Genomic DNA, 23980 nt, shown 5'->3' on the forward strand with positions numbered 1-23980 from the left:
AAAAGAGGCACGGATCACTAAGAAACAACATGAACATATGGCATATTGAGATGAACAGTCCAAGGACTTAGTGGAAATGCTAAGTCCCTGAAATCAGCATTAACAAATGCACCACTTTGCAAGCTTGTGCTAGTCACCACACACATCACAAAAATACATGGGTTGCACCTCTGGATAGATGGCAAAACATATAACAAAACTCATGTAGAACTCCAGGGCATATCGTGCACACAATAATCATGGCAAAATGACAAATATCTAATTGGAGTAGCAGATCTGACAATTATCTCAAATAGCACTCTTCCAACAGCATTTCGGGCATCAAGATGAGCTCAAATGAAAATGATGCAATGAGATGAAATGATGTACTCTCTGAGATGAACATTTTGATATTCTATATGCCCAAAACGGAGCTACGGATGCAAAGTTACAATGCCATGAACATTGGCAAAATAATTAGGGTTTCGGGCAAAAGTCAACCGAGGCAAAGTTCCAGATCTGGATCCGGGATCACTGTAGCGGTACTGTAGCAGCTCGCCGAAGTCGCCGGAAATGGATGTCGCGGTGGCCAGACTTGGCGGGAGCTCGCCGGAGAAGGAGCCCGGGGCCGTGGGGAGGCTCGCCGGAGCCGAGGCGGCGGGCGGCGGACGACGAGGTCGGGCGGCGAGGGAGCTCGTCGGGGAACGAGGTGGACGCGGGCGGCGGCCGACAAGGTCGCGGTGGCTGGAGCGTCGGGCGGCGAGGGAGCTCCGGCCGCCGGAGTTGGCGAAGGAGGCGGCGATGTGGCGGTGGGGAGCGCCCTGGCGCGGCGCGGCGGCGAATGGGCCTCGGGGGCCCGGGGTGGGCTTCCCGGGCCGGCGGTGGAGGGAGTGGCGGCTGAGGCGTGGGGCCAATGGTGGCGTGCCACGTGGCGGCGGGGTGCGGGGACGGACACGTCCGGCACCGGCGGACGTAGTCCGGCGCGCGGAGGAAGACGGAGGCTAGGGTTTCGGGGGGAGAGATCCGAAATTTCGGGGAGAGACCTATATATAGGCATAGGAGGAGCTAGGAGAGTCCAAATGAGGTGTGGTTTTCGGCCACACGACCGTGATCGAAAGCTCTAGATGATGGAGAGGGTTTTGGTGGGTTTTGGGCCAAATTGGAGGGGTGTTGGGCTGAAACACACACGAGGCCTTTTCGGTCCCTCGGTTAACCGTTGGAGCATCAAATGAAGTCCAAATGGTACGAAACTTGACAGGCGGTCTACCGGTAGTAAACCAAGGCCGCTTGGCAAGTCTCGGTCCAATCTAGAAATGTTTAATCCCCACACACGGAAGAAAGGTAGAAATGACCACCGGAGGAGAACGGAGCGCCGGAATGCAAAACGGACAACGGGGAAAATGCTCGAATGCATGAGATGAACACGTATGCAAATGCAATGCACATGATGACATGAAATGAGATGCATGACAACGATAACAACACACGGAGACAAAAACCCGAACCCGAGAAAAATAAAATAACTTAACGCCGGAAACGGCAAGAGTTGGAGTACAAATTGGGAAAATCATATCCGGGGTGTTACATATGGTCAAGGCATGATGCTATATTTTATTGTATGAGATGATCATGTTTTGTAACTGAGTTATCGGCAACTGGCAGGAGCCATATGGTTGTCGCTTTATTGTATGCAATGCAATCGCCCTCTAATGCTTTACCTTATCACTAAGCGGTAGCGGTAGTCATAGAAGCATAAGTTGGCGAGACGACAACGATGCTACGATAGAGATCAAAGTGTCGTGCCAGTGACAATGGTGATCATGATGGTGCTTCGGAGATGAAGATCACAAGCACAAGATGATGATGGCCATATCATAGCACAAGATGATGATGTCGTTCATGTGATGTTTATCTTTTATGCATCTTATCTTTCTTTGATTGACGATAGCATTATAAGATGATCTCTCACTAAATTATCAAGGTATAAGTGCTCTCCCTGAGTATGCACCATTGCGAAAGTTCGTCGTGCTGAGACACCACGTGATGATCGGGTGTGATAGGCTCTACGTTCAAATACAACGGGTGCAAAACAGTTGCACACGCAGAATACTCAGGTTAAACTTGACGAGCCTAGCATATGCAGATATGGCCTCGTAACACTGAGACCGAAAGGTCGAGCGTGAATCATATAGTAGATATGATCAACATAGTGATGTTCACCATTGAAACTACTCCATCTCACATGATGATCGGACATGGTTTGGTTGATTTGGATCGCGTGATCACTTTGAGGATTAGAGGGATGTCTATCTAAGTGGGAGTTCTTAAATAATATGATTAATTGAACTTAAATTTATCATGAACTTAGTACCTGGTAGTATTTTGCTTGTCTATGTTGGTTGTAGATAGATGGCCTGTGTTGTTGTTCTATTAAATTTTAATGCGTTCCTCGAGAAAGCAAAGTTGAAAGATGATGGTAGCAATTACACAGACTGGGTCCATAACTTGAGGATTATCCTCATTGCTGCATAGAAGAATTGCGTCTTGGAAGCACCACTGGGTGCCAGGCCTGCTGCTGATGACGTTAAGAATGTCTGGCAGAGTAAAGCTGATGACTACTCGATAGTTCAGTGTGCCATGCTTTACGGATTAGAACCGGGACTTAAACGATGTTTTGAACGTCATGGAGCATATGAGATGCTCCAGGAGTTGAAGTTAATATTTCAAGCAAATGCCCAGATTGAGAGATATGAAGTATCCATAAGTTCTATGGCTGCAAGATGGAGGAGAATAGTTCAGTCGGTGAACATATACTCAAAATGTCTGGGTATCATAATCACTTGACTCAATTGGGAGTTAATCTTCCTGTTGATAGTGTCATTGACACAGTTCTTCAATCTCTGCCACCAAGCTACAAAAGCTTTGTGATAAACTATAATATGCAAGGGATGAATAAGACAACTCCCGAGCTCTTCGCGATGCTAAAGGCTGCGGAGGTAGAAATCAAAAAGGAGCATCAAGTGTTGATGGTCAATAAGACCACTAGTTTCAAGAAAAAGGGTAAAGGGAAGAAGAAGGAGAACTTCAAGAAGAACAGCAAACAAGTTGCTGCTCAACAGAAGAAACCCAAGTCTGGACCTAAGCCTGAAACTGAGTGCTTCTACTGCAAACAGACTGGTCACTGGAAGCGGAACTGCCCCAAGTATTTGGCGGATAAGAAGGATAGCAAGGTGAACAAAGGTATATGTGATATACATGTTATTGATGTGTACCTTACTAATGCTCGCAGTAGCACCTGGGTATTTGATACTGGTTCTGTTGCTAATAGTTGCAACTCGAAATAGGGACTACGGATTAAGCGAAGATTGGCTAAGGACGAGGTGATGATGCGCGTGGGAAATGGTTCCAAAGTCGATGTGATCGTGGTCGGCATGCTACCTCTACATCTACCTTCGGGATTAGTTTTAGACCTGAATAATTGTTATTTGGTGCCAGAGTTGAGCATGAACATTATATCTGGATCTTGTTTGATGCGATACGGTTATTCATTTAAATTAGAGAATAATGGTTGTTCTATTTATATGAGTAATATCTTTTATGGTCATGCACCCTTGAAGAGTGGTCTATTTTTGTTGAATCTCGATAGTAGTGATACACAGATTCATAATATTGAAGCCAAAAGATGTAGAGTTGATAATGATAGTGCAACTTATTTGTGGCACTGCCGTTTAGGTCATATTGGTGTAAAGCGCATCAAGAAACTCCATACGATGGACTTTTGGAACCACTTGATTATGAATCACTTGGTACTTGTGAACCGTGCCTCATGGGCAAGATGACTAAAACGCCGTTCTCCGGAACAATGGAGCGAGCAACAGATTTGTTGGAAATCATACATACAGATGTATGTGGTCCGATGAATGTTGAGGCTCGTGGCGGGTATTGTTACTTTCTCACCTTCATAGATGATTTAAGCAGATATGGGTATATCTACTTAATGAAACATAAGTCTGAAACATTTGAAAAGTTCAAAGAATTTTAGAGTGAAATTGAAAATCATCATAACAAGAAAATAAAGTTTCTACGATATGATCGTGGAGGAGAATATTTGAGTTACGAGTTTGGTCTTCATTTGAAACAATGCAGAATAGTTTCGCAACTCACGCCACCCGGAACACCACAGCGTAATGGTGTGTCCGAATGTCATAATCGTACTTTACTAGATATGGTGCGATCTATGATGTCTCTTACTAATTTACCGCTATCATTTTGGGGTTATGCTTTAGAGACGTCTGCATTCACGTTAAATAGGGCACCGTCGAAATCCGTTGAGACGACGCCTTGTGAATTGTGGTTTGGCAAGAGACCAAAGTTGTCGTTTCTTAAAGTTTGGGGCTGCGATGCTTATGTGAAAAAGCTTCAACCTGATAAGCTCGAACCCAAATCGAAGAAATGTGTCTTCATAGGATACCCAAAGGAAACTGTTGGGTACACCTTCTATCATAGATCTGAAGGCAAAAACTCTTGTTGCTAAATTTGGATCCTTTCTAGAGAAGGAGTTTCTCTTGAAAGGAGTGGGAGTAAAGTAGAACTTGATGAGGTAACTGTACCTGCTCCCTTTTTGGAAAGTAGTTCATCACAGAAACCGGTCCCTGTGACACCTACACAAATTAGTGAGGAAGTTAATGATGATGATCATGAAACTTCAGATCAAGTTGTTACTGAACCTCATAGATCAACCAGAGTGAGATCCGCACTAGAGTGGTACGGTAATCCTGTTCTGGAGGTTATGTTGCTAGACCATGACGAACCTACGAACTATGAAGAAGCGATGGTGACCCCAGATTCCACAAAATGGCTTGAGGCCATGAAATCTGAGATGGGATCCATGTATGAGAACAAAGTGTGGACTTTGGTTAACTTTCCCGATGATCGGCAAGCCATTGAAAATAAATGGATCTTCAAGAAGAAGACTGATGCTGACGGTAATGTTACTATCTATAAAGCTCGACTTGTTGCAAAAGGTTTTCGACAAGTTCAAGGGATTGACTACGATGAGACTTTCTCACCCGTAGCGATGCTTAAATCTGTCCGAATCATGTTAGCAATTGCTGCATTTTATGATTATGAAATTTGGCAAATGGATGTCAAAAATGCATTCCTGAATGGATTTCTGGAAGAAGAGTTTTATATGATGCAATCGGAAGGTTTTGTCGATCCAAAGGGAGCTAACAAAGTGTGCAAGCTCCAGCGATCCATTTATGGACTGGTGCAAGCCTCTCAGAGTTGGAATATACGTTTTGATAGTGTGATCAAAGCATATGGTTTTATACAGACTTTTGGAGAAGCCTGTATTTACAAGAAAGTGAGTGGGAGCTCTGTAGCATTTCTGATACTATATGTGGATGACATATTGCTGATTGGAAATGATATAGAATTTCTGGATAGCATAAAGGGATACTTGAATACGAGTTTTTCAATGAAGGACCTCGGTGAAGCTACTTATATATTAGGCATCAAGATCTATAGAGATAGATCAAGACGCTTAATTGGACTTTCACAAAGCATATACCTTGACAAAGTTTTGAAGAAGTTCAAAATGGATCAAGCAAATAAAGGGTTCTTGCTTGTGTTACAAGGTGTGAAGTTGAGTAAGACTCAATGCCCAACCACTACAGAAGATAGAGAGAAGATGAAAGATGTTCCCTATGCTTCGGCCATAGGATCTATCATGTATGCAATGTTGTGTACCAGACCTGATGTGTGCCTTGCTATAAGTTTAGCATGGAGGTACCAAAGTAATCCAGGAGTGGATCACTGGACAGCGGTCAAGAACATCCTGAACTACCAGAAAAGGACTAAGGATATGTTTCTCGTTTATGGAGGTGACAAAGAGCTAGTCGTAAATGGTTACGTCGATGCAAGCTTTGACACTGATCCGGACGATTCTAAATCGCAAACCGGATACGTGTTTATATTGAACGGTGGAGCTGTCAGTTGGTGCAGTTCTAAACAAAGCGTTGTGGCGGGATCTACGTGTGAAGCGGCGTACATAGCTGCTTCGGAAGTAGCAAATGAAGGAGTCGGGATGAAGGAGTTCATATCCGATCTAGGTGTCATACCTAGTGCATCGGGTCCAATGAAAATCTTTTGTGACAATACTGGTGCAATTGTCTTGGCAAAGGAATCCATATTTCACAAGAGAACCAAGCACATCAAGAGATGCTTCAACTCCATCCGGGATCAAGTCTAGGTGGGAGACATAGAAATTTGCAAGATACATACGGATCTGAATGTTGTAGACCCGTTGACTAAGCCTCTTCCACGAGCAAAACATGATCAACACCAAGACTCCATGGGTGTAAGAATCATTACTGTGTAATCTAGATTATTGACTCTAGTGCAAGTGGGATACTGAAGGAAATATTCCCTAGAGGCAATAATAAAGTTATTATTTATTTCCTTATATCATGATAAATGTTTATTATTCATGCTAGAATTGTATTAACCGGAAACATAATACTTGTGTGAATACATAAACAAACAAAGTGTCACTAGTATGCCTCTACTTGACTAGCTCGTTGATCAACGATGGTTATGTTTCCTAGCCATTGACATGAGTTGTCATTTGATTAACGAGATCACATCATTAGGAGAATGATGTGATTGACTTGACCCATTCCGTTAGCTTAGCACATGATCGTTTAGTATTCTGCTATTGCTTTCTTCATGACTTATACATGTTCCTCTGACTATGAGATTATGCAACTCCCGTTTACCGGAGGAACACTTTGTGTGCTACCAAACATCACAACATAATTGGGTGATTATAAAGGTGCTCTACAGGTGTCTCCGAAGGTACTTGTTGGGTTGGCGTATTTCGAGATTAGGATTTGTCACTCCGATTGTTGGAGAGGTATCTCTGGGACCACTCGGTAATGCACATCACTATAAGCCTTGCAAGCATTGCAACTAATGAGTTAGTTGTGGGATGATGTATTACAGAATGAGTAAAGAGACTTGCCGGTAATGAGAATGAACTAGGTATTAAGATACCGACGATCAAATCTCGGGCAACTAACATACCGATGACAAAGGGAACAACGTATGTTGTTATGCGGTTTGACCAATAAAGATCTTCGTAGAATATGTAGGAGCCAATATGAGCACCCAGGTTCCGCTATTGGTTATTGACCAGAGACATGTCTCGGTCATGTCTACATAGTTCTCAAACTCGTAGGGTCCGCACGCTTAAAGTTCGATGACGGTTATATTATGAGTTTATGTGTTTTGATGTACCGAAGGAAGTTCGGAGTCCCGGATGTGATCACAGACACGACGAGGAGTCTCGAAATGGTCTAGACATAAATATTGATATATTGGAAGCCTATATTTGGATATCAGAAGTGTTTCGGGTGAAATGGGGATTTTACCGGAGTACCGGGGGTTACCGGAACCACCCCGGGGGTTTAATGGGCCAAGATGGGCCCTAGTGGAGAAGGGGAGGGGCGGCCAGGGCAGGCCACGCGCCCCCTCTCCCTCTAGTCCGAATTGGACAAGGAGGGGGGCGGCGCCTCCCTTTCCTTCCTCTCTCCCTCCTCCTTCCCCCTTATCCTACTCCAACTAGGAAAGGAGGGAGTCCTACTCCCGGTAATCCGTGCAAAATTCTCCTCATGCTTATAGTCAAAATAAAGCTTTTACTAAACATATCATTGATGCTTTGATGCAATCTTATGAAGAAAAACTTGAGTTGGAAGTTTCTATCCCTAGAAAACTTTATGATGAGTGAGAACCTACAATAAAAATTAAAATTAAAGATCATGAGTGTTATGCTTTGTGTGATTTGGATGCTAGTGTTTCCACGATTCCAAAAACTTTGTGTGATTTGCTAGGTTTCCGTGATTTTGATGATTGTTCTTTAAACTTGCACCTTGCGGATTCCACTATTAAGAAACCTATGGGAAGAATTAATGATGTTCTTACTGTTGCAAATAGGAACTATGTGCCCGTAGATTTCATTGTTCTTGATATAGATTGCAATCCTTCATGTCCTATTATTCTTGGTAGACCTTTCCTTAGAATGATTGGTGCAATTATTGATATGAAGGAAGGGAATATTAGATTTGAATTTCCATTAAGGAAAGGCATGGAACACTTCCCTAGAAAGAAAATTAAATTACCTTATGAATCTATTATGAGAGCCACTTATGTATTGCCTACCAAAGATTACTACAGACTGTTCTGTTTTGATAGTTTCTGTTTTTCTTGTGTTGTTTGCTTATTTTGATGAATATATGGCTAGTAAAAGAGTTTATAAACCATAGAGAAGTTGGAATATAGTAGGTTTAACACCAATATAAATAAATAATGAGTTCATTACAGTACCTGAAGTGGTGTTTTGTTTTCTTTCGCTAACGGAGCTCACGAGATTTTCTATTTTGAGTTTTGTGTTGTGAACTTTTCAAGTTTTGGGTAAAGATTTGATGGATCATGGAACAAAGAGTGGCAAGAGCCTAAGCTTGGGCATGCCCATGGAATCACAAGGTAAAACTCAAGGACACCAAAAAGCCTAAGCTTGGGGATGCCCCGGAAGGCATCCCCTCTTTTGTCTTCGTCTATCGGTAACTTTACTTGGAGCTATATTTTTATTCACCACATGATATGTGTTTTGCTTGGAGCGTCTTGTATGATTTGAGTCTTTGCTTTTTAGTTTACCACAATCATCCTTGCTATACACACCTTTTTAGAGAGACTCACATGAATTGAAATTTATTAGAATACTCTATGTGATTCACCTATATCTTTTGAGCTATATAGTTTTTGCTCTAGTGCTTCACTTATATCTTTTAGAGCACGGTGGTGGATTTATTTTATAGAAACTATTGTTCTCTCATGCTTCACTTATTATTTTGAGAGTCCTTTAGAACAACATGGCAATGATAAAAACTTTCATATAAGTGCATTGAATACTAAGAGAAGTTTGATACTTGATAATTGTTTTGAGATATGGAGATGGTGATATTAGAGTCATGCTAGTTGAGTAGTTGTGAATTTTAGAGATACTTGTGTTGAAGTTTGTGATTCCCGTAGTATGCACGTATGGTGAACCGTTATGTGATGAAGTCAGAGCATGATTTATATATTGATTGTCTTCCTTATGAGTGGCGGTCGGGGACGAGCGATGGTCTTTTCCTACCAATCTATCCCCCTAGGAGCATGCGTGTAATACTTTGTTTCGATAACTAATAGATTTTTGCAATAAGTATGTGAGTTCTTTATGACTAATGTTGAGTCCATGGATTATACACACTCTGACCCTTCCACCATTACTAGCCTCTCTAGTATCGCGCAACTTTCGCCGGTACCATAAACCCACCATATACCTTCCTCAAAACAGTCACCATACCTACCTATTATGGCATTTCCATAACCATTCCGAGATATATTGCCATGCAACTTTCCACCATACATGTAGTTGTCATATTATCAAGATTCATATTGCAAAACAAAGATTTAATAGGAGACACATCAATAACTTTTAGATCTTCATCCTTATTACCATGAAAACTAGAAGAACATGCTTTTATAAAGGAATCTTTCTTAGCATGCATCCTAGCGGTTCTTTCTTTGCACCCATCAATGGATATTCTAATGGCTTTGAGAGACTCATTGATATCATGCTTAGGTGGAATAGATCTAAGTTTCAAAGAATCAACATCAAGAGAAATTCTATCAACGTTCCTAGCCAACTCATCAATCTTAAGCAATTTTTCTTCAATCAAAGCATTGAAACTCTTTTGCAAAGTGATAAATTTTTTAATATTAGATTCAAAATCAGAGGGCATCTTATTATAATTTCCATAGGAATTGTTGTAGTAATTACCATAATTATTAGAGGAATTACTAGGAAACGGGCTAGAATTAGAATTACCTCTATACGTGTTATTACCAAAATTGTTCCTACCAACAAAATTCACATCCATAGATTCATTATTATTCTCAATAAAAGTAGACAAAGGCATATCATTAGGATCAGTGGGAGAACTCTTATTAGCAAACAATTTCATAAGTTCATCCATCTTTCCACTCAAAACATTAATCTCTTCAATTGCATGCACTTTTTTATTAGTACATCTTTCAGTGTGCCATTGAGAATAATTAACCATAATATTATCTAGGAGTTTGGTAGCTTCTACTAAAGTGATTTCCATAAAAGTGCCTCCCGCGGCCGAATCTAAAAGATTTCTAGAAGCAAAATTCAATCCGGCATAAAAGTTTTGTATAGTCATCCAAAGATTCAAACCATGTGATGGGCAATTACATATCATTGATTTCATCCTCTCCCAAGGTTGTGCAACATTTTCATGATCAAGTTGCTTAAAATTCATAATATCGTTTCCAAGAGAGATGATCTTAGCGGGAGGAAAATACTTAGAGATAAAAGCATCTTTGCACTTATTCCATGAATCAATACTATTTTTAGGGAAAGACGAAAACCAAGCTTTAGCACGATCTCTAATCGAAAATGGAAATAGCTTCAATTTAACAATATCATTATCCACATCTTTCTTCTTTTGCATATCACACAAATCAACAAAGTTGTTTAGATGGATAGCGGCATCTTCACTAGGAAGGCCAGAAAACGGATCTTTCATGACAAGATTCAGCAAAGCAGTATTAATTTCACAAGATTCAGCATCGGTAAGAGGAGCAATCGGAGTGCTAATAAAATCATTATTGTTGGTATTGGTAAAGTCACACAATTTAGTATTATCTTGAGCCCTCGTGACAAGCAAGCAATCCAACACACAAGCAAACAAGAAACGGGCAAAAAGGGCAAATAGAAAAAGAGAAGGGGAACGGAAAGAGAGGGGGAGAGGAAAAGAGGGCGAATAAAATGGCAAGGGTGAAGTGGGGGAGAGGAAAATGAGAGGCAAATGGCAAATAATGTAATGCGAGGGATAAGAGTTTGTGATGGGTACTTTGTATATTTTTACTTGGTAATGGCGCCAGAAATGACTCGTTGTGGGAGTCAAATCTTGAATTGACTTGGCGCAAATCTCCCCGGAAACGGCGCCAGAAATCCTTCTTGCTACCTCTTGAGCGTTGCGTTGGTTTTCCCTTGAAGAGGAAAGGTTGATGCAGCAAAGTAGTGTAAGTATTTCCCTTAGTTTTTGAGAACCAAGGTATCAATCCAGTAGGAGATCACGCTCAAGTCCCACGCACCTACACAAACAAATAAGAACCTTGCAACCAACGCGATAAAGGGGTTGTCAAGCCCTTCTCACTTACGAGAGTCAGATCTGATAGATATGATAAGATAATATTTTTGGTATTTTTATGATAAAGAGAAGTAAAGATGCAAAGTAAAATAAACAGCAAAGCAAATAACTAAGTATTGGAAGATTAATATGATGGAAGATAGACCCGGGGGCCATAGGTTTCACTAGTGGCTTCTCTCAAGAGCATAAGTATTACGGTGGGTAAACGAATTACTGTCGAGCAATTGATAAAATTGAGCATAGTTATGAGAATATCTAGGTATGATCATGTATATAAGCATCACGTCCGAGACAAGTAGACCGAAACGATTCTGCATCTACTACTATTACTCCACACATCGACCGCTATCCAGCATGCATCGAGAGTATTAAGTTCATAAGAATGGAGTAATGCTTTAAGGAAGATGACATGATGTAGAGGGATAAACTCATGCAATATGATATAAACCCCATATTTTTATCCTCGATGGCAACAATACAATACATATCGGTTCCCTTTCTGTCACTGGGATCGAACACCGCAAGATTGAACCCAAAGCTAAGCACTTCTCCCATTGCAAGAAAGATCAATCTAGTAGGCCAAACTATAACACCCTCGATGCGACTATAGCTCCCACGTGTCGAGGCACGACTTAGAGACATAATCGCATTGAAGGCATATGTCACAAGTTAGGCAATCTTCACAAGATCCCAGGTAATATGAATAATAAAGGGGAGATAACATAGTTGGCTTACACTCGCCACGTCAATCAAGTACATAAACAACATTACTTCAAACATACACTCAAGGCCCGACTACGGCGCCAAAATAAAAGAGAACCCAACATGCGACAACGGTCCCGTTCACCCCCAACTGGGCACCACTACTGATCATCGAGAAAGGAAACATAGTATCATTGAGAGTGTTCGTCGAACTCCCACTTGAGCTCATACGCGTCTCCCGGAGCAGAATCATCAGGCCCTTCATCTGGTGTAATAGTAATCTGTGAGCCACAGGGACTCAGCAATCTCGCACCCTCGCGATCAAGACTATTTGAGCTTATAGGTAAGGCAAGGTAAAATATGAGTGGAGCTGCAGCAAGCGACTAGCAAGTGTGGTGGCTAACTTATTCGCAAAAGAGAGCGAGAAGAAGAGGCAAAGCACGAGAGAGAAGCTAGAGAACAACCTGCACAAACATTACTCCAACACCGTGTCCACTTCCCAGACTCCGCCGAGAAGAGGCCATCATGATAACACACTCGGTTGATTCATTTTAATTAAATTAAGGTTCAAGTTGTCTACAACCGGACATTAACAAATTCCCATCTGCCCATAACCGCGGGCACGGCTTTCGAAAGTTCAATCCCTGCAGGGGAGTCCCAACTTAGCCCATGACAAGCTCTCACGGTCAACGAAGGAATAGACCTCCTCCCAATACGTTTCGATCACACTCGGTATCTCGGTAACTCAAGACACTTCGACAGGTTAAAACAAGACCAGCAACACCGCCCGAATGTGCCGACAAATCCCGATAGGAGCTGCACATATCTCTTTCTCAGGGCACACTCAGATGAGCCAGACGTCGGGTAGGCCAGCCCAGAGTTGCCCCTGGTAGCCCCGGACATCGCTCGGTTGGACCAACACTCAGAGGAGCACTGGCCCGGGGGGGTAAAATAAGATGACCCTTGAGTCTGCAGAACCCAAGGGAAAGAAAAGGCTAGGCGGCAAATGGTAAGACCAATGTTGGGCATTGCTGGAAAAGCTTTAATCAACGCGAACTATCAAGGGGTTCCCATTATAACCCAACCGCGTAAGGAACGCAAAAATCCGGGAACATAACACGGATATGACGGAAACTAGGGCGGCAAGAGTGGAACAAAACACTAGGCGAGAGGCCGAGCCTTCCACCCTTTATCAAGTATATAGATGCATTAAGATAACATAGCAATATAATGATATCCCAACAAATAAATAAATGATGTTCCAACAAGGAACGGCCTTCAATCTTCACCTGCAACTAGCAACGCTATAAGAGGGGCTGAGCAAAGCGGTAACATAGCCAAACAACGGTTTGCTAGGACAAGGTGGGTTAGAGGTCTGACATGGCAATTTGGGAGGCTTGCAAGCAAGTGGTAGGCATCGTAGCAATGGCATAGCAAAAGAGCGAGCAAACTAGCATAGCAAAGATAGTAGTGATTTCGAGGGTATGATCATCTTGCCTGCACAGTTGTCAGAGTTGACTGGATCCTCAAGAGCAAACTCAACGGGCTCCTCGTTAGCAAAGTCGCCTCCCAGCTCTACCCAAACAAGACAAACAAGCAACAAGGATACAATCAACCACGTGCAAGACCAAGCAATATGATGAAATGATGATATGCTATGCGGGATGCGATGCGGGATGCAAAACGCAAGATATGACAGGAAACGCATGATCCTAGCCTCAACTTGGAATTCCAAGGGTGCCACTGGAAAGATGAGATGAAATCGCTTGAAAACGATATAAAGAACGCCGGAATCGGAGTTACGGTTTGGAAATGGCAAGCGATTCAAAAATGACACCGGTCTGCGATTTACAGCAAGTAGGCATCTAAATGCAATGAGATGAACATGCTACAGCACCCAAACATGGCATCCAAATACATGGGAGGGATGCACACAAGATGCTTAACAAAAGTCTAGCACTGAGCTACGGCCAATTCATCCATTAACAGGTTCAAACAAGCATGGCAAAAACGCAAATGGTAAAACAGATCTCAGACTTAGTGAAATTAACACTTGTCTGGAATTTCAGCTCATATAGCCCTCTTCGGAGCAACAAAACAACATGCTACAGGACCTGAACATGACAAAGAAAGACATGGCATGGAGCTACTCAACAAGCTTAACAAAAGTCCCTTAGTGACCTTAAGCCAAAAGGGATCACAAAATATACTAACAAGCACACGAACATAGCAAAAACATAATCAGTTTTCAGACTTAGTGAAAACTGGGACATGCTGAAACATAACTCATGATGGCATGTTTACGAGCTCGATGCACTCACCACGGTGCAAGTCATGGCAAGACAATCATACATCCCTCAAGAAGGCACAAAATACAAGCTAAACATGGCAAGAACAATGGCATAGCATGCACGGATCAACTACAATAACATCGGCAAAATCGCAAACAAGTTGACGATCTGCCCAGATTCACAACGAAGCAAAAGTAGAGCTCGATTGACTCAAGCTAGGGTGCTCCATAATTGCAAACAAAGACATGGATGGATAGAGCACTACAAGGTTAACAAAACTCCCTTATTGATCATCCTCAAAAGAGGCACGGATCACTAGGAAACAACAAGAACATATGGCATCATGAGATAAACAATCCCAGGACTTAGTGAAATTACTAAGTCCCTGAAAACAGAATTAGCAAGTGCACCACTTTGCAAGCTTGCACAAGTCACCACAGACATCCTAAAAATACATGGGTTGCACCTCTGGATAGATGACAAAACCCTTAACAAAACATATGAAGAACTCACGGGCATATCATGCACACATTAAACATGGCAAAAATGACAAAAGTGCTAAACGGAGTAACAGATCTGACAATTAACTCAAGTAGCCCTCTTCTAACAGCATTTCAGGCATCAAGATGAGCTCAAATGAAAATGATGCAATGTAATGAAATGATATACTCTCTGAGATGAACATTTTGATATGCTATATGTCCAAATCGGAGCTACGGATGCAAAGTTACGGGGCCCCGAACAAAGGCACTTGGATCTGCAAATTTCAGGACTTAGGAAAAAAAGACCTAGATCTAGGGTTACTGTAGCTGCGAACCGGATCGGATCTCGCGCACTGTTCACCGGCGGATCCGGCGCTCGCCGGCGGGCTGGCGTGGAGGAGGCGGCCGGGGTGGTCGCCGGCGGCGGGCGGCGCGGCGGGCACGGCCGGCGATGGCGGTGCGGCGAGCTTGGGCGGCAAGGGCGAGCTGCGGTGGCGCGGCGGAGGGGCGACGCCGGGCTGGAGGAGGGAGGCGGCGCGGCGCGCGGCCCGGGAGGCGGCGGGGGAGGGCCGGCCTCGGGCCCCTGCGGGCTGCGGCGGCGGCGGGCGCCGGGCGCCACGTGGCGCGTCCCAGTTGGGCGATGGTGGCGGCGGACGTTGTCCGGCTCCGCCCGGACACGTCCGGAGCGGCGGATCTGGGAATTTTTAGGGTTAGGGGGGAGAGGAAGTGCGAATTTGGAATGGGGGGTGTTTATATAGGCATAGAGGGAGCTAGGAGAGTCCAAATGAGGTGCGGTTTTCGGCCACGCGATCGTGATCGAACGCTCTAGGACATGGAGTAGAGTTTGGTGGGTTTTGGGCCAAATTGGAGGGGTGTTGGGCTGCAACACACACGAGGCCTTTTCGGTCCCTCGGTTAACCGTTGGAGTATCAAACGAAGTCCAAATGGTACGAAACTTGACAGGCGGTCTACCGGTAGTAAACCAAGGCCGCTTGGCAAGTCTCGGTCCAATCCGGAAATGTTTAATCCCCACACATGAAAGAAAGCTAGAAATGACCACCGGAGGAGAACGAAGCGCCGGAATGCAAAACGGACAACGAGAAAAATGCTCGAATGCATGAGATGAACACGTATGCAAAAGCAATGCACATGATGACATGATATGAGATGCATGACAACGATAACAACACACGGAGACAAAGAAACCGAACCCGAGGAAATAAATTAACTTAACGCCGGAAACGGCAAGAGTTGGAGTACAAATAGGGAAAGTTACATCCGGGGTGTTACAACACTCCACCATTACGAAAGGATCTCGTCCCGAGATCTAGGACTGAAAGAACGCCGAGTACTCAGAACGGAGGTGATCCTCGCGTTCCCAGGTAGCTTCACGGTCGGAATGGTGTGACCACTTGACTTTGAGAAATTTGATTGACTTGTTGCGGGTCTTGCATTCAGTCTCTTCAAGAATAGCAACTGGGTGCTCACGATAAGTGAGATCTTCTTGGAGCTCAATGTCCTCAAAGTTGACGGTGCGGTCAGGAGACTTGAAGCACTTTCGAAGCTGAGAGACATGGAACACGTCATGAACATTTGCAAAGTTTGAAGGAAGCTCGAGTTGATAGGCGAGGTCGCCTCTCTTGCTGACAATCTTGAAAGGTCCCACGTATCTAGGGGCAAGCTTCCCTTTGATATCGAAGCGACGAGTACCTTTCATAGGAGAGACACGGAGGTAAACATGATCTCCGATTTGGAAAGCCAAATCGCGGTGCTTACTATCATAGTAGCTCTTCTGACGGGATTGGGCTGCTTTGAGGTTATCTCGAATGACTTTGCACATTTCTTCTGCTTCTGTGATTAAGTCATTACCCAAAAGCTGACGTTCACCAGTTTCAGACCAGTTGCGAGGGGTACGGCACTTCCTGCCATACAGAATTTCAAAAGGGGCCTTGCCCGAACTTGCTTGAAAACTGTTGTTGTAGGAGAATTCAGCATAAGGAAGACAATCCTCCCACTTCATGCCGAAGGAGATCACACAAGCCCTAAGCATATCTTCAAGAATCTGGTTGACATGCTCGACTTGACCGCTTGTCTGAGGATGGAAAGCTGTGCTGAAGCGGATGTTGGTGCCAATGGCCTTCTAGAAAGAATCCCAAAACTTCGAGGTAAAGATGCTGCCACGGTCTGAAGAGATCACTTGAGGAATACCGTGCAGAGAGACAATATGAGAGGTATAGAGTTCCGCCAATTGAGCTGCAGTGATCGACTCTTTAATAGGCAGAAAGTGAGCCACTTTGGTGAGTTTGTCGATGACAACAAATATAGCATCATTGCCATGCTTGGACTTAGGAAACCCAGTCATGAAGTCCATTTCAATGTGGTCAAACTTCCATTCTGGAATGGCAAGAGGTTGGGGGAGACCAGCTGGCCTTTGGTGTTCTGCCTTCACTCTTCTGCAGACATCACATTCATTCACGAATTGAGCGATCTCACGCTTCATTCGAGTCCACCAATAAGCTTGCTTAAGGTCCTGATACATCTTCGTGCTCCCAGGGTGGATGGAGAGGAGAGAATTGTGAGCCTCGTTCATGATCACTTTACGGAGGTCACCTTTGGGCACAACAATACGATCCTCGAAGAAGAGAGTGTCCTTGTCATCAAGGCGGTAGCACTTGTACTTGGACTGACTCTTGGCAATCCCAATCTTCACCTTTTTCACCATAGCATCAAGAAGCTGGGCTTGGCGAATCTGGTCTTCTAAGGTAGGAGAGACTTGAAGGTTGGCGAGGAAACCTTGAGGAACAACTTGCAGATTAAGTTTGCGGAAAGCTTCACAAAGCTCGGGTTGATAAGGCTTAAGAATCAGACTGTTGCAGTAAGCCTTTCTGCTCAAAGCGTCAGCAATCACATTGGCCTTGCCTGGAGTATACTCGATACTCGGATTATACTCTTGAATCATTTCGACCCATCGAGTTTGCCTGAGGTTGAGATTAGGCTGAGTGAAGATGTACTTGAGACTCTTGTGATCAGTGAAAATGTCCACTTTTCTTCCCAATAGAAGATGTCTCCAAGTCAAAAGAGCATGCACAACTGCCGCCAACTCGAGATCATGAGTGGGGTAGTTCTTCTCATTAGGCTTCAACTGGCGAGATGTATAAGCAACAACTTTCTTCTCTTGCATCAATACTGCGCCAAGACCTTGGAGAGAGGCATCACAAAAGACCTCGTACGGCTTGGATTCATCAGGCGGAGTCAGAACTGGAGCAGTGATCAATTTCTCTTTCAAAGTGTTGAAAGCAATATCACACTCCGGAGACCAAACGTACTTGACGTGCTTCTGGAGAAGATTTGAGAGAGGCTTCACGATCTTAGAAAAGTTTTCAACGAATCTTCGGCAATAGCTTGCGAGACCGAGAAAACTGCGGAGTTGCTTCACGTTCTGAGGAGGTTCCCAATTCACAATTGCACACACCTTCTCAGGATTCACGGCAATGCCCTTGGCGGAGATGATATGACCAAGATAAAGAACCTCATCAAGCCAAAATTCACACTTGGAGAACTTGGCGTAGAACTGATGTTCTCTGAGCTTATCAAGAACCAAACGCAAGTGCTTGGCATGATCTTCCTTGTTCTTCGAGAAAACCAGAATGTCGTCGAGATAGACCAAAACGAAGTCATTGGTGTAGGCGTTGAAGATGAAGTTCATCATGCGAGAGAACGTCGGAGGAGCGTTGGCGAGGCCAAAAGACATGACAGTGTATTCATATGAACCAAAGCTTGTTCTGAATGCTGTCTTGGGAATATCTTCTTCACGAATGCGAATCTGGTGATAACCCATACGGAGATCAAGCTTGGAGAATACTTGGGCACCTTTGAGTTGTTCGAAAAGCTCATTGATGTTGGGAAGTGGGTATTTGTTCTTGATGGTCTTCTTGTTCACTGGACGGTAATCAACACAAAGTCGGTCCGTTCCATCCTTCTTCTTCACAAAAAGAACACCACAACCCCACGGAGAAGAACTAGGCCGGATGAGACCCATTCTTTCTTGCTCATCGAGTTGCTTCTTCAGCTCCTTCAACTCTTCAGGTCCGAGCTTGTAAGGACGTTTGCACACAGGTTCCGTGCCAGGCTCAAGATCAATAACGAATTCAACTGGCCGGTGCGGAGGCATTCCTGGAAGCTCTTCAGGAAAGACGTCTTGGTATTCACAAACGACTGGAATTTGAGAGATGGCATCCAATTCACCCTTCTCATTGAGAGAAAACAGATGGATAGTATCATCACGAGCGGCAAAGACAATTACATCCTCAGACGAATGAGTCAATTGAATCTGCCTGGCTGCACAATCAAGCTGAGCCTTGTGCTTAGAAAGCCAATCCATTCCGAGAATAAGATCAATATCCGAGTTACCAAGAACCACCGGAGAAGAGAGAAACTTGTAATCGCCCAATGTGATAGAAACATCTGGAGCAAAAGCGCTTGCATTCATGAATTACCCGGAGAAACAACATATAACTGTCTAGGCAAATCTTGCAAAGGCAACTCATGCTTAGAAACAAATGGCCTCAAAATGAAACAATGTGAAGCACCCGTGTCAAAAAGAACTTTTGCAGGAATATCATTAACAGGAAGGTTACCCATGATCACATCTGGCGAGTCCTCTGCCTGAGCTGCATTCATGAAGTTGACCTTGGCGGACTTGGGGTTATGCTTGACCACAGTTGTACTTGTCGATCTGACAGGAGGAGGAGGAGGAAGACGCCTCTGGTTGAGACACTTGTTGGCATAGTGACCCTTCTGTTGGCACTTGTTGCACGTGACCTCTGAAAGCGGACGGTGGTACGGAGCACTCGATCTTGGAGCTTGAGACGAAGTCTTGTTCTGAAAGCCAGGGTTGGGTGGGTGGGAAGAACCACTGCCACCTTTGCTCTTCTGCTGATACGGCTGACGGAACGGAGGAGGAGGAAGCCAAAACTTCTGCTGCTTGGCCACTTGAGTAGAGGAAGAAGGAGTAACATCTTTGACTCGCTTCTTGGAAGCATCACACCTCAACTGAGCAGCCTCTTGCTTCGGTGCCATGTTATAGAACTCATCGTATCTCAAGGGCTCAAAGAAAACAAGAGCTAGCTGAATATCTTCTCTGAGACCACCCCTGAACTGATATATCATGCTCTTCTCATCAGGGACGTCCTGCTTGGCAAAGCGGGCGAGCTTTTGGAACAACTTGTTGTAGTCATAGACAGACAAAGAGCCTTGCTTCAGATTGCGGAATTCCTCACGCTTGCTTTCAACCACACTCTGGGGAATATGATGAGCTCGGAAATCTCGACGGAAATCATCCCAAGTGATAACACGTCCACCTCTGGAGTCCTTGTACTGTTGGAACCATTCTGCAGCTTGATCTTTGAGTTGGAAGGAAGCGAACTTGACAAAGTCCCCAGGCCTGACGTTACTGCACTCGAAATGCTAGCACAGATCCACAAGCCAATCGTCAACATCGGTTGCCTCAACACAATTGCTGAAAGTCTTTGGCCCGTTGGCAAGGAACTAGTTGAGTGTAGCAAAGTGACTCTGATTGCTGCCTTGATTCCCTTGACTACCTTGATTGCGCTCTTGAAGAATTTGCATGATCAGTTGTGTGTTTGCATTGGTTGCGGCCATCACAGCTTGCCATGCCTCTGGAGGAGGTGGAGGTGGTGGCGGATCAGGATTCGGAGTCATGCGCGTTGGAGGAGCCATCCTGAAGAGGTTGACCACCATTAGCACATTTGATAGATAAATATTGAAGCTGAATCCAACGGAATGAAAATTGCAACATATAGTCTTCACATCCGAACAAAATGAACGAATGCATTCCTCTTGAAATGGTCACATATCCAAAAATTGAGAAGCCACGTAGAATTAAGGTAGAGAAATAAATCAACAAGGTACGGATCAAGAACGAATAATCAGTAAGAAATCCCAATCTCAAACCAATATCCGTGGAAGAAAAACTAGAGCTACTAGAATTCCCACCTATGAAACTCCCGAACCTTTCCGGTTATGCAATCAGGTGTTGGGGATACAGGGGAAGCATAATATCTCACCCAAACTAGCAATTCCTACATCCAGCTGTATCCATCCTTCAACACATAACAAAGAAAACTTCGGAAACCATCTACCTCAACCTTCGAAAATCATCTGTTATACAAGTTATGGCGATACTCCCGAACTCCCGCCCCAGTACTGGGTGGCGTCGAGGTTATCTCACCAACGAACTGCATAAAAGAGATTTTCGATGTCGGCGTACTAAACTCAGGTATTCCAGAACTGCAACAATAAAATTATGATGACAACACCTCAGAGCTCAACTCCCCGGGACACTTCCACTAAACCTCTGACAGGAGGCACCAAGTCAATGTTCTCATCATAAAACCATCGGAACGATTCCAAGATACCCGCGTGACCCTAAAACTTTTTTTGTGAAATTTGAGAAGAGAGGAGTCAAAACTCTACGTCAGGATGCCTTACCAGAGCGATGAGGAGACTGGGAAGTAAAAAGAATTCCTAATCTCTCCGATATATAATTCCTAAAGACTCAAAACATTTTTCTAGATACAACTCGGCCGCTAAAAACGATCAAGCAATGGGGCTCCTAAGGTCGGGGAAGGCTCTGATTACCAACTTATAACACCCTCGATGCGACTATAGCTCCCACGTGTCGAGGCACGACTTAGAGACATAATCGCATTGAAGGCATATGTCGCAAGTTAGGCAATCTTCACAACATCCCAGGTAATATGAATAATAAAGGGGAGATAACATAGTTGGCTTACACTCGCCACGTCAATCAAGTACATAAATAACATTACTTCAAACATACACTCAAGGCCCGACTATGGTGCCAAAATAAAAGAGAACCCAACATGCGACAACGGTCCCGTTCACCCCCAACTGGGCACCACTACTGATCATCGGGAAAGGAAACATAATATCGTCGAGAGTGTTCGTTGAACTCCCACTTGAGCTCATACGCGTCTCTCGGAGCGGAATCATCAGGCCCTGCATCTGGTGTAATAGTAATCTTTGAGCCACAGGGACTCAGCAATCTCGCACCCTCGCGATCAAGACTATTTGAGCTTATAGGTAAGGCAAGGTAAAATATGAGTGGAGCTGCAGCAAGCGACTAGCAAGTGTGGTGGCTAACTTATTCGCAAAAGAGAGCGAGAAGAAGAGGCAAAGCACGAGAGAGAAGCTAGAGAACAACCTGCACAAACATTACTCCAACACCGTGTCCACTTCCCAGACTCCGCCGAGAAGAGGCCATCATGATAACACACTCGGTTGATTCATTTTAATTAAATTAAGGTTCAAGTTGTCTACAACCGGACATTAACAAATTCCCATCTGCCCATAACCGCGGGCACGGCTTTTGAAAGTTCAATCCCTGCAGGGGAGTCCCAACTTAGCCCATGACAAGCTCTCACGGTCAACGAAGGAATAGACCTCCTCCCAATACGTTTCGATCACACTCGGTATCTCGGTAACTCAAGACACTTCGACAGGTTAAAACAAGACCAGCAACACCGCCCGAATGTGCCGACAAATCCCGATAGGAGCTGCACATATCTCTTTCTCAGGGCACACTCAGATGAGCCAGACGTCGGGTAGGCCAGCCCAGAGTTGCCCCTGGTAGCCCCGGACATCGCTCGGTTGGACCAACACTCAGAGGAGCACTGGCCCGGGGGGGGTAAAATAAGATGACCCTTGAGTCTGCAGAACCCAAGGGAAAGAAAAGGCTAGGCGGCAAATGGTAAGACCAATGTTGGGCATTGCTGGAAAAGCTTTAATGAACGCGAACTATCAAGGGGTTCCCATTATAACCCAACCGCGTAAGGAACGCAAAAATCCGGGAACATAACACCGATATGACGGAAACTAGGGCGGCAAGAGTGGAACAAAACACTAGGCGAGAGGCCGAGCCTTCCACCCTTTATCAAGTATATAGATGCATTAAGATAACATAGCAATATAATGATATCCCAACAAATAAATAAATGATGTTCCAACAAGGAACGGCCTTCAATCTTCACCTGCAACTAGCAACGCTATAAGAGGGGCTGAGCAAAGCGGTAACATAGCCAAACAACGGTTTGCTAGGACAAGGTGGGTTAGAGGTCTGACATGGCAATTTGGGAGGCTTGCAAGCAAGTGGTAGGCATCGTAGCAATGGCATAGCAAAAGAGCGAGCAAACTAGCATAGCAAAGATAGTAGTGATTTCGAGGGTATGATCATCTTGCCTGCACAGTTGTCAGAGTTGACTGGATCCTCAAGAGCAAACTCAACGGGCTCCTAGTTAGCAAAGTCGCCTCCCGGCTCTACCCAAACAAGACAAACAAGCAACAAGGATACAATCAACCACGTGCAAGACCAAGCAATATGATGAAATGATGATATGCTATGCGGGATGCGATGCGGGATGCAAAACGCAAGATATGACAGGAAACGCATGATCCTAGCCTCAACTTGGAATTCCAAGGGTGCCACTGGAAAGATGAGATGAAATCGCTTGAAAACGATATAAAGAACGCCGGAATCGGAGTTACGGTTTGGAAATGGCAAGCGATTCAAAAATGACACCGGTTTGTGATTTACAGCAAGTAGGCATCTAAATGCAATGAGATGAACATGCTACAGCACCCAAACATGGCATCCAAATACATGGGAGGGATGCACACAAGATGCTTAACAAAAGTCTAGCACTGAGCTACGGCCAATTCATCCATTAACAGGTTCAAACAAGCATGGCAAAAACGCAAATGGTAAAACAGATCTCAGACTTAGTGAAATTAACACTTGTCTGGAATTTCAGCTCATATAGCCCTCTTCGGAGCAACAAAACAACATGCTACAGGACCTGAACATGACAAAGAAAGACATGGCATGGAGCTACTCAACAAGCTTAACAAAAGTCCCTTAGTGACCTTGAGCCAAAAGGGATCACAAAATATACTAACAAGCACACGAACATAGCAAAAACATAATCAGTTTTCAGACTTAGTGAAAACTGGGACATGCTGAAACATAACTCATGATGGCATGTTTACGAGCTCGATGCACTCACCACGGTGCAAGTCATGGCAAGACAATCATACATCCCTCAAGAAGGCACAAAAGACAAGCTAAACATGGCAAGAACAATGGCATAGCATGCACGGATCAACTACAATAACATCGGCAAAATCGCAAACAAGTTGACGATCT

General features: G+C 44.2%; 1 protein-coding gene across 1 annotated transcript in view; it reads left to right on the forward strand.

The window, feature by feature from the left end:
* The first annotated feature begins 552 nt into the window (after positions 1-552).
* Positions 553-23980, forward strand: part of LOC123191813 (uncharacterized) — a 122347-nt gene continuing 98919 nt past the window's right edge. Inside the window, exon 1 of the mRNA XM_044604404.1 lies at positions 553-918. Within this exon, the coding sequence (XP_044460339.1) occupies positions 553-918 (366 nt within the window). The remainder of the gene's footprint in view (positions 919-23980) is intronic.

The sequence above is a fragment of the Triticum aestivum genome, chromosome 2A (assembly GCF_018294505.1).
Source record: "Triticum aestivum cultivar Chinese Spring chromosome 2A, IWGSC CS RefSeq v2.1, whole genome shotgun sequence".
Lineage (NCBI taxonomy): Eukaryota > Viridiplantae > Streptophyta > Magnoliopsida > Poales > Poaceae > Triticum > Triticum aestivum.